At 44.9% G+C, this 12,229-nt stretch overlaps 1 protein-coding gene across 8 annotated transcripts in view; it reads right to left on the reverse strand.

The window, feature by feature from the left end:
* LOC119960740 (collagen alpha-3(VI) chain-like) overlaps positions 1–12,229 on the reverse strand; it is a 314,544-nt gene that overhangs the window by 39,070 nt on the left and 263,245 nt on the right. For all 8 annotated transcript variants that reach the window (XM_038788388.1, XM_038788372.1, XM_038788380.1 and 5 more), the window contains 8 exons: positions 11,474–11,524; positions 9,855–9,890; positions 9,706–9,768; positions 6,868–6,930; positions 1,080–1,112; positions 957–993; positions 840–851; positions 263–747 (listed from right to left, as the gene is read on the reverse strand). In XM_038788388.1, the coding sequence (XP_038644316.1) occupies positions 263–747; positions 840–851; positions 957–993; positions 1,080–1,112; positions 6,868–6,930; positions 9,706–9,768; positions 9,855–9,890; positions 11,474–11,524 (780 nt within the window). The remainder of the gene's footprint in view (positions 1–262; positions 748–839; positions 852–956; positions 994–1,079; positions 1,113–6,867; positions 6,931–9,705; positions 9,769–9,854; positions 9,891–11,473; positions 11,525–12,229) is intronic.

Raw genomic sequence — 12,229 nt, forward strand, 5'->3', positions numbered from 1 at the left:
AGGTAAAGGACAATTCTACTTGTACAGGATATCGCCAAGATTGAAAAGGATTGGTGAAAAGGACTGTCCCAGAAATGCATTATAGGTGTTGAATGTGAAAAATCTTTCCTTTTTTGAATTCCTCAACTTTTGATAACAGAATACACCTTGAGAATACACATTGAGAAACAATGGTATTTTTGCAGATGGAGATTTTGACCAGTCATAACATATGTTACCATCTATCAAGGAGTATACCAGAAAATAAAGAATAGATTCTGACCTGCAATGCTCTGTTGAGTACATTATCGGCTTTAGGAGACAGGTAGATGGAGACAATATTCTCATTAGCAAGTTTTATTATACCATCGTTGAGTTCTTTAGGTTTTGTCTGCCCGCCAGTAAAGAATACTGCCACCTTTCTCATCAAAAACCCACTTCGCACACGCTTGAATGTGTTCCTTGCTACAAAGCTCATTGCCTCAGCGATACTGGACTCTTTCCTTGATTGCACAAACTGTAGATTTTCAATCTGTTTGATAAGGTCTCGCTTATTCCTGGCACTGCTAAAACGGATTTCAGTGACTATGCCACTATTATATGTCAGGATAGCGACCCGTGCTCCCTTTGGACAGTTGCTCTCCACTATGGTCAGATTGCGAATTATGTTGAGGATAGCATTCTTGTTATTATTCAGCTGCGCTTTAGCGTTGGAAGTGTCTATCACAAAGGCTAGTTCAGTTGGATATACTGGGCATTCCTTTGCACCTAATGCAAAGAATAAACAGGAATTAATTTTATTTCCAATGTTCAGTAAATTATCTGTTAATACAAATGTTTATCCAATGAAGATAACTTACCATAACAACATGCTGCAAGAGACCAAAGAAGAAAACAATTTTAAAACATTTTACCTCAAATAAATGTTTTAAAGAGTCAAATATGCAATTAATTATTCTGAGTTCCATGATACTTACGACATGTGTCTTTGATCTGCCTTACAAGGTTGCATGTCTGGAACATTGGAGAAGCAAAAGAATGTTAGCTATATATACAACAGAATTCAAATCATATCTTGTGACCAACAACATTTTATTTACCTCTATGGATCTTCCCCTCTCTCCTTTTGGACCCTATAATGTGTAAAACAATACAAATTAATCCAAGGATGTTCATAAAAAGTTACAGTCTGCAATTATTCAAATTCATCAGCATGTAATACCAGACAGGTGTAGCACATAAATAATCAGAGACTGGATCCAATATAGGAGTTTGAAATAGAGGTAATAACATGCTGCAAGTTGCTAGATTTCGGGCAGGATTCTCCACTCTCCGCAGCTGTGATCAGGAATCCCAATCGCGTAGAGAATGGAGCATCGGCCAAAAGATGGGATTGGCGCCAGGCGACAGACCCCTCCCCAGTGTTTGCTCTCACGGGATACCTATCCCCACGCCAGCGGGAACATGAAAAGTACGTTGCATGCAATCAATGGACTAGAAGCCCGATTCTTACCTTCCTCCCATCCCCACAGTAAGAAATCCATTGCATGGTCTGTGGTTCAAATATGGCCAAGTGCAGACCTGGGGCAGTGGACCCCGAGAAGGGTCAAGAGCACCATTTCATTGGTAATGTGCATTTCTGCCACTGCCAGGCTCAAGAGGGTGTGTGCCCTATGGGTCCTGGGCTTTGGGTGGGTGAGAACTATGGCTAAGGGCTTGACCCCATGACCCTCCCCTGGGATGGGGATCTAGTGTCTGGACTGCTCCTTCCAGTCCTGCGCAGCCTGAAGATGACTCTTGGCATGGTGATCTCAGACAGTTCTCTGATCAACAGCATCATCTTGGTCAGACATTTTAAATTCTGAAGTGGCCTCCTCACCCTGAACTGCTCTGTCTGACGGCTGTAGAGCAGTGAAGAATCAATGCAGGAACACTTTCCCTTTCTTAGCATTTGCTCCCTCAGCCCTCTGCCTTTGAAACTACACCTTTTTGAAGTGTCAGAGCCTTCCTAGAAAGTCCTCAACACTTGAAAATGTTTCAAATCCCCGGAGATCCTTTGAAATGCGAAGCATTCACTCAGTTAGACAGAGCAGTATATTTTACAAATCTATAATTGACACCTTAGAGGTCCAGACACAGCTGCTGTGTCTTTCCCTTCATGCTTGAATGCATCTCAAGTATCCTCCATTGATCTTAACCACAATGTTTATAAACACTCATGTTATGATTGACAGCTCCTTCAAAGCACTAAGTGGTTTCACTTCCTCTTTTGTAACTGCAGAACGCACTTCACATTGTTGAAATGGACTCATCCCAGAGGATTTCAGGCTTTTGAAGTGCCAAGGGTTTTCTAGTAAGGTTCTGACAAAAAGCTGCAGTTTTGCAATCCATTTGGCTGAGGGTGCAGGCATGAGGCAAGGGAAAGTCTTCATGACTGGAATCTTCAAAGAACTGTCTGCTGTGCACCTATCAGGCAAAGCAGTACAGAGTGAGCAGGCCACTTCAGCATTTAAACAGATGAGACCAGGGTAAAGAATTTGGAGATACTACTGCCTGAGATAACCATGGCAATTGCAATCTTCAGGTTGCCCAGGGCTGGTAGGGGCAGTCCAGACACTGGATCCCCATGTTGGCCGAGGGTCCAGGATTCCACTCCTTTCCCACAGCACTCACCCACCCAAATCCAGAACCCTTGGGGGACCCTCCCTCTGCAGTTTGGCATGGGAGCAATGGGCTCATCTCCTTGACCCACCTCAGGGTCCATTGTGCCAAGCTAGGGTGTCACTGCCAAGGTGCCAGTGCCATGGTGCCAAGGGGGCAGGGACTGAAGGGCGGGTCCTCAAGGGATGGCATAAGGGAGGGAAGGCTGAATGGAAGGACTGAGGGGCCGGGTGAGGATGCCCCTCCTTGCTGAGGGGTTGGGATGCTCCCCATGTCAGCAGGGAGGTCAACACTTGTGTTCTAGGGGAGAGGGGGGAACCTGCCTCAGGATGCCAGGATTGGGGTGCTCGCTCAAAATGGCAGCCTGAGACTGGGAAGGAAAACCAGCGCGCTTTCCTCCATAGATAAAATTTCCATAGATGAGGTATGGGTGACGCTCCTAGCACCAGCTGGGACCAGTCCTGATCTCTGCTGGCGGGAGCACTTAGACTCCGGAATGCAGCGGGATTCTCCGACGGTGGGAGATGGCGCTCCGTTCACTGGCGGCAGGAATCTCTGCTCTGCCACTATCCATGCAAATTCCCATTGAAACCGATATATATCACTGGGAAACCCACGGAGAGGGGTGCACTGCCAGCGATACCAGAAAAGCTCGTCCCCAGCGAAAGACCAGATAATTACGGCCATTATCTTGAGATAATGTTACCCAAATATTAATTGGTCACTAACTGAAAGGGGATTGGACTTTGATCAATTACAGAAAATACTTTTTTGTGTGAGTTCCCCACTCCAGTACAGAATTTCACCTGGTAGTAGCATGCGGTTAACATTACACAACTTGTTTTTCTTCATTCATGGAAACAAGGCATTTCTGACGAGGGTAATATTTATTGTCCATCTCTGAATGCTCTGGAGAGCATGGTGATGTGCCACCATCTTTAACTGGTCTGTGTGATGAAGGGACTCCCACAGTATCACGAGAGAGGGAATTCCACCATTTCTGTCCAGTGGCAATGAAAGCAAGACAAGTCAAAATGGTATTTAACTTGGGAAGGAATTTGGAGAAGCTGGTGCTCCCATGCTTCTACTGTCCTTGTTCTTTCAGGCCATTGGGTTTTGGAAGGTGTGGCCAAAGAAGGTGTGGTGAATTGCTGCAGTGCATCTTTTTGATGGCACATGTGACTGCCACATTGTGGAGGAAATGATTGTTTTAAGGTGGTGGATCAGGTGCCAATCATACAGGCTGCTTTATCCTGGATGGTGTTGAGCTTCTTGATTGTTGTTGGAGCTGCACTTAGCCATGCAAGTGGGAGTATTACATCACTTGCACCCTTTAGAAAAGTTAAAAAGTTTTGAGGAACGAAATGAAAATCGCTTATTGTCACGAGTAGGCTTCAAATGAAGTTACTGTGAAAAGCCCCTAGTCACCACATTCCGGCGCCTGTTCGGGGAGGCTGTTACGGGAATCGAACCGTGCTGCTGACCTGCTTGGTCTGCCTTCAAAGCCAGCGATTTAGCCCTGTGCTAAACAGCCCCTGAGGTGATGAGTTACTCATCACAGAATTCCCAGCCTCTGATCTGCTCTTGTAGCCGCTGTATTTTTGTGGCTCGTCCAGGTGTCGGAGTTCCTACCTCTCCCCCCACACTCCCCACCCCAGAATGCTGCTGATGATGGTGGAATTTGATAATGGTAATGCTGTTGAATGTCAAAGGGACTTGGTTAAATTCTCTCTTGTTGGAGATGGTCATTGTCCAGTACTTGTATGACACAAATGCTACAGCCACTTATTAGCTCAAGTCTGTATGTTATTCAGGATTGGCTGTATGCAGGCACAAGTGCTTCATTACCCAATGAGTTGCCAATGGAATTGAAGGCTGTGCAATCATTGGAGAATATCCCCACTTCTGATCTTACATTAAAGGGAACATCAGAAGAAGTCATACATGGTTGGTCTAGGATATTCCCTTGGGCAAGTGCTGCACTGATTACCTGGTGCTAAGATGATTGCCCCCTAACAACCACAACCAACTTCTGCTGTTAAAATTCCAGCTAATATTCTTCCGATTCACAATAGCTCCATGATGCCACACCAGTTCAGATTCTACCTTGATGTCAAGGGCAATTTCTCTTGCCTTACATCTAGAATTCCATGACCACAATCAGTAAGAATGAACAACAACACCGCCTCCACAATAGTCCTCAATCCCCGCAAGGCTGTGTACTTAGACCCCTACTCTACTCCCTGTACACACACAACTGCGTGGCAAAATTTGGTTCCAACTCCATGTACAAGTTTGCTGATGATACGACTATAGTAGGTTGGATCTCGAATAACGATGAGTCAGAGTACAGGAGGGAGATAGAGGACCTAGTGGAGTGGTGTAGCAACACCAATCTCTCCCTCAATGCCAGCAAAAGTAAAGAGCTGGTCATTGACTTCAGGAAGCAAAGTACTGTACACACCCCTGTCAGCATCAACGAGGCTGAGGTGGAGATGATCAGCAGTTTCAAATTCCCAGGGGTGCACATCTCCAAAAATCTGGCGTGGTCCACATTGACGCTACCACCAAGAAAGCACAACAATGCCTAGACTTCCTCAGGAAACCAAGGAAATTCGGCATGTCCACATCAACTTTTACAGATGTTCCACAGAAAACATCCTATCTGGCTGCATCACAGCCTGGTTTGGCAACTGTTCGGCCAAGGACCGCAAGAAACTTCAGAGAGTCATGAACACAGCCCAGTCCATCACACAAACCTGCTTCCCATCCATTGACTCCATCTACACCTCTCACTGCCTGGGGAAAGCGTGCAGCATAATCAAAGACCCCTCCCACCCAACTTACTCACTCTTGCAACTTCTTCCATCGGGCAGGAGATACAGAAGTCTGAGAACACACACGAACAGACTTAAAAACAACTTCTTTCCGTTGTTACCAGACTTAAATGACCCTCTTATGGACTGACCTCATTAACACTACACCCCTGTATGCTTCATCCGATGCCGATGGTTTTGTAGTTACATTGTATACCTTGTGTTGCCCTATTATGTATTTTCTTTTATTCCATGTTCTTCCCAGGTACTTAATGATCTGTTGAGCTGCTCACAGAAAAATACTTTTCACTGTACCTCGGTACACGTGACAATAAACAAATCCGATCGAATCCATGTTTGACCAAAGTTGTAATGAGGCCTGGAATTGAGTGCTCTTGGCAGAACCTAAACTGAGCATCAGTAAGTAGGTTGAATAACCAAACAGGCGCTGGAGTGTGGCGACTGGGAGATTTTCACAGAAACTTCATTGCAGTGTTAATGTCAGCCTACTTGTGATAAGAATAAAGATTCTTATTTTTATAAGTGCAACTTGATAGCATGGTCAGCGATCCCTCCCATCACTTTTCTGATGACTGAGAGCATTCTGAGTAATTCTCTGGATTCACCTGAGGAAGGAGTGGCACTCCAAAAGCTAGTGATTTAAAACAAACTTGTTGGAGTTTAACCTGGTGTTTGTAAGAGTTCTTACTGTTAGAGTTAGGGTTAGGGGTCAAGGTTAGGTTGTCCCAATGAGAGATTTGTTTTGGGTATTTCATATGTAATATGGGCAAGCAGAATAGAGTTAGCGCAACTCAAGCACTGGGATTAACATTTTAACATTAAGGTTAACAAATTATGCAAACTTAGTCCTTGATACTCGGGTCCGCTTCACTTCACTAGTCAGCATTTGTTGACCTTCATTGGGCGGAATTCTCGATTTCACGACGGCCATCCCGATTTTTATCGGGAGCGGAGAATACCACCCGCACTCTTTCCCCTCCGCCGCCCAGCTAGATCAAGCCGCCACATCTTGCCGGTTGGCTGAGGAGAAAGACGGCCACCGTGCATGCGCGGTCTGCGCGATTAAGTCATCCGTGCATGCGCGGGTTGGAACCAGCAACCCACGCATGCGCGGATGACCTCACAAATGCGCCGATTAACGCGTCATTTCCGGCGCGACGAGGTTGCAGTCGGGAAAAACGCAGGCCCACTCCTAGCTCCCCCGGGTGGGGGTGAATTAGGTGCGGGGAGCGGGCCCTGAGGCCATCGTGAACCTCGGCCGATTTCACAACGGCCATCCCGATGTTTATCGGGAGCGGAGAATACCGCCCATTGTCTTTAAAATACGGTGGATAACATGCCTTATCACGTGGTTAAATTCAAAAGTTACACATTTGAAGACAATGATTACCTGTGAGCCTTGGTAACCTGCTTCTCCTTTCAGTCCAATTTCACCAGAAGCTCCGGAGTACCCCTACATTAGAAAAAAAAATAAGTTACCACCAATGATGTTTATTTTTAATCACAATTTTCTTTCTTTGTGGGCAGAAAAGTGGCAGATGGAATTTAACCCTGAAAAGTGTGACGTGATACACTTTGGATGGAGCCATTTGACAAGGAAGTATTGAGTGAATGACCTGAAACTGGGAAGTTCGGAGGAACAAAGAGTCCTTGGCATGTTTGACCATAGGTCTCTGATGGCAGAAGAGCAGGTCAATAAGGTGTTGAAAAAGGCATATGGGACACTTGTCTTTATCAATCGAGGCATAGATTACAAAAGAAGGGAAGTCAAGTTGGAGTATAGAACTTTGGTGAGTCCACAGCCTGAGTGTTGGATATAATTCTGGTTGCCACATTATAGTAAGAATGGGATTGCACGGAGGGGTTGCAGAGGCAATTCACCAGGATGTTGCCTGGGACAGAACACTTAAGTTATGAAGAGGAGTTGGAAAGGCTTGGGTTGTTTTCGCTGGAGCAGAGAAGATTGAGGGGCGATCTGATCGAGGTGTACAAAATAATGAGGGATATGGACAGGGTGGATAAGGAGCAGCTGTTCCCCTTAGTTGATGGGTCAGTTACGAGGGGACACGAGTTCAAGGTTAGGGGCAGAAGGTTTGGGGAGGATTTGAGGAAAAACCTTTTTACCCAGAGGGTGGTAATGGTCTGGAATGGGTGGGAGAGTGGTGGACGCGGGTTGCCTCACATCCTTTTAAAAATACCTGGATGAGTACTTGGCACATCATAACATTCAAGGCTAAGGGCCAAGTGCTGGCCAATGGGACTTGAAACATAGAAAATAGAAGCAGGAGGAGGATATTCGGCCCTTCGAGCCTACTTCACCATTCATTATGATCATGGCTGATCATCAAACTCAATACCCTGATCCTGCCTTCCCTCCATATAGCTCAATCCCTTTAGCCTGAAGAGCAATATCTAATTCCTTCTTGAAAGTACACAACATTTTGGCCTCAACTACTTTCTGTACTAGCAAATTGCACAGATTCACCACTCTCTCAGTCCTCACCTCAGTCCTAAAAGGTTTACCTCATATCCTCAACTATGACCACCAGTTCTGGACGACCCCACCATTGGGAAAATTAATTCTGGTGGGCAGGCAGGTCAGGTGTTTTTCATGTGTCATAGCAGACTCAACTTGTTGGACCAAAGGGCCTCTTCTGCGCTCTATTATTCTGTGATATTCTTTAATGGGCATTGGGCATCACTGTTTAGGCCAGCAATTGTTGCTCATCCCCAATTGCCCTTGAACTAATTTCGTTGCTAGGCTATTTCAAAGGGCAGTTAAGAGCCAACCACATTGTTGGCTGGAGTCACTTGTAAACCAGACCAGATAAGGACGGCAAATTTCCTTCCCTAAAGGATGTGAGAGAACCAGATGGATTTATACAACAATTAATAGTGGTTGCACGTTCAGAATTTGACTTTTAGTTCCAGATTTTTATTGAATTCAAATTTTATGATCTGCCTTGGTGGGCTTTGAGAATTACCCTCGGTCTCTGTGTACTCATTTTCTGTTGCAACAAAGTTGCTCAGGAAGTTTTATGATCTGACTCATGACCATCTCAAACAACATTCCTGGGATTGTACAGCCAGATCTGGATAAGTAGCACTCTTAACTGCTGATACCAGAACAGAATAGCAGCCCACTGCTGGGAATTATCCACATTTGATTGCATCACATCATGAGTACTTTGTTCCCAGAGATCAGAAGAAAAGTGTTTCTTAGATGGTGGTCTCCATCTCTGGAGACATTTACATTGGCTCATTTACATCGCTATTCAAGGCTCTATTTGCAAGCAATAATTAACATAACTGGGGATCAGTGTTACCTGTACGACTCATGCATTGATGTTTCTAAAGATTCAACTGGAGAATCTGCAACTGGAACTATGCAAACACATTTTACTCTCCTTAAGTGATTAAGATAAATACAATGTGCATTAGAGATGTGGGTGGAATTTTGCAGAGGCATCAAGGAGACTCACTGAACCACAACACAATCAAGCAGTGGCATGTCCACTGGACAGGTCATCCCTGGGAATCAATCTTGGAGGTGCAAGTGTCAGCTAGCAAGAGCTGCTGAACAAGCAGAGGCTTGCAGCTCATGCGCTTAGCAGTGCCATTGGGGAGTCCATGGCTGCAGCCGGAAAGACACCCTGGAGTCTCAGGATCGCAGATAACTCAGGTTACAAATAAGTAATGTGGGGGTAGAGAACATGAGTTTGTGGGTGGGAGCCATGGGGAGAGGGGGGCAGAGGAGGTCAGAAGCAAGAGTAGGGGTGGCTTTCAGGTTCTCTCCCATTCCTGATATTTAGTCCCTTTCACAGGCACTGGATGCCTTTGATTAAGAGACCATCTTACTGAAGTGACAAGCAGTCTGTACAGTGTAACCTGTCATGCAGACCAGGTGGTTCACCCCAGCAGCCAAGGGATAAGGTCCTTAAGTGGCTATTAGTTGGTCACTTAAAGTCCTCAATTGATGATGGGAGGGTCGATCATGGGTCTTCCTGCCCGGAACCCAATTCTGGTGGAGGCAGAAAGGTGGTATAGTTTAGGTTCGGCACCACCCCGCCAATTACATGCCCTTCCCACCTCCAAACGTGAACACAAGATTCTGCATCTCTCTAAATCCTTTTCCTACTGTTTTGCACAGAGATACACTTGGTAGCTCAGTAATATTAAAATAAGTCAAAAAAGCAACTGCATCATTTTTGTTTCTGTTTGGACTTACCCTTCGACCTCTATTTCCTTTAATACCCTCTTTTCCTGGACCACCAGCAACTCCAAATGTACCCTGTTTCAAGGATATGATACATAGTTAAAAGTGCATCAACCATGGGAAGTGAAGCACAAAAAAATGTTTAATCACAATTTAATTACCTTTGGGCCGAGGGGTCCTACAGGGCCTCGTTCACCCTAAATGCAAAAAACAGAATTAATGAAACGTTGGTGCATAGATTTTTTTTTCTATTCTTCCAGCTGTTTCCATTCCTTATGAAGACCCTGCAAGGTAACAGTACCATCAGAGCAGCTACCCTTCAGTTCCCTATCCAAAAAGATCATTCTTCATCTGCACAAGCTTATCAAATGAATATCAGCAGATCGTTTGGCTTTGCCAAAACATATTCTCTGCACTCCGTGCTCATTCATCTGATCTATAATTGGGATGACGAGTGGTGGAATAGTGGAGGGCTCACTATTAATGATCAAAAGGAGAAACTCCAGCTGATGTTCCCCTCTTGGCTGCTTGGCTAGGATCAACTAACTCAACATATGTTTCTCATCAAACCTGAGTTGCATCCTGCTTTATACAGCTTAATGTATATACAGCTTAATGTACTTATTGAGTAAGTCAGCCCCGTCATTTCCAATGACTGCGCCATTTAATATATGTTGCATCTGTATGTAGCTTTTACTCAATTTCAATTCATGATCTTGCCACAAATAAAGGACATAGATTTTGTGCTAATAATCGTTGTTCAATTATCTATTAGAAAGAGAATTCCTTATGAATCACTTGAAAATTATTTTTCAGGAAAATGGGTGTTCTGTACAGATTGGTATTATGTGATCACTGAATGGACCAAAGCCACATCCAAACAGATACCCAGTACAAGTCCAGAAACACACTCATTTCCTTCTCATAGTTCAAATAGGAACTAAATCAAAGTTTCAAGTCCACAGTTTGACCAAGAGGCCCAGATAATATGAATGAATTAAATGAAAATTGCTTATTGTCAGAAGTAGGCTTCAAATGAAGTTACTGTGAAAAGCCCCTAGTCGCCACATTCCGCCGCCTGTTCGCGGAGGCTGATACGGGAATCAAACCGTGCTGCTGGCCTGCCTTGGTCTGCTTTCAAAGCCAGCGATTTAGCCCTGTGCTAATAGTCACAACCTGATTATGGTTTCCCTTCTTCAGTTTTTAAAACAATTTCCAATGAAGGGGCAATTTAGCGTGGCCAATCCACCTACGCTGCGCATCCTTGGGGAGCTGAGACCCACAAAGACACAGGAAGAATATGCAAGCTTCACACGGACAGTGACCCAGGGCTGTGGTTGAATCCGGATCCTCGGTGCCATGAGGCAGCAGTGCTAACCAGCGTGCCGCCCATTCTCTTCTTAAGTTAAGTGCTGCCCAGGCAGCTTTAGGTTGCAGCTCACAACTCCAGGTTGCAGCTCACAACTCCCACCAAGGTATCTATTAATTTCGCTATATGCAAACCATCCAACAATTATTCCAATTGATGCCGTTGAATAATTAATTAATGAAAATTTCCTATTTGGCAAACTTTACATCATCAGATGTTGAGATACCTTAGCTGAGATTCCATTTTTGCACCAGTTTACAGGAGTGTGAACTTTAATATCCTGCATCTATGTAAAAAATTAAAGTTCCATTCTGTTTTCATTTCTTGCACAAAAAAAGGTGTTTGCATTCAATAAATATATATTTGCTACATTATTACATAAGCACACTTCAACTTTTGATAATGACTGACCTTTCTCCCTTTAGATCCAGTGTTGCCAACTCCATTTTTTCCATCTTCACCCTGCAAGGTACCGTGTAAGTATTGGTTAGACAGTCATGCAAAACTTTTAAAACCATGCCTAATTTTGTACTTTTTAATATTTCCGCACAGAATGTCTAAAGGCAAACAGACACAACCAGGGTGGTAGTGCCTAAGGTGCCATCCTGCAGTGCCACGGTGCCCAGCTGCCAGAGGGAGAGTCACAATGTCACCCTGCCCTGTCCCTGATCATTCAAGTGTCTCCGATAGCCTGGGAGACCCCCCGGTGCCGTAATGCCTGGTCCACATTTGTGTGGGCCAGTGCTAAACGGCACCTGTGTGATCTCTCGCTGAGGAGCCGGTTAGTTCCCTGGGAGGCCATTTGATTAGACTTACACCTCACAAATGAGATGCAGATTGCTCTTAATTAGTCTGAATTGGTGTCTCACCACGTCTGGGCGAGATCTGGAAACCGTGAACAGGAGCGTGCCAGTGAGATCGTGAAGTGATTTGCACTTGTTGTGGTTCCTGATTTTGGCATTTCCTGCGATTTAACTAGCATGCCCGGATCCGCCGCAGGTGCAGCAGGAATATTAAGCTATGCCAACCTCTGCTGCTTTGGAGGCATTTATCTTTAATCTGCACTTCCCAGTTGATAGCCTTTTTAGCAGCATGGGAGTGGCTTATGCAGCTTTGTCTGGTATCTCTGACGAGAAGCAAGAAGACGCCCATGAACTGCACAATCAT

This window comes from Scyliorhinus canicula, chromosome 2 (genome assembly GCF_902713615.1).
Source record: "Scyliorhinus canicula chromosome 2, sScyCan1.1, whole genome shotgun sequence".
Classification (NCBI taxonomy): domain Eukaryota; kingdom Metazoa; phylum Chordata; class Chondrichthyes; order Carcharhiniformes; family Scyliorhinidae; genus Scyliorhinus; species Scyliorhinus canicula.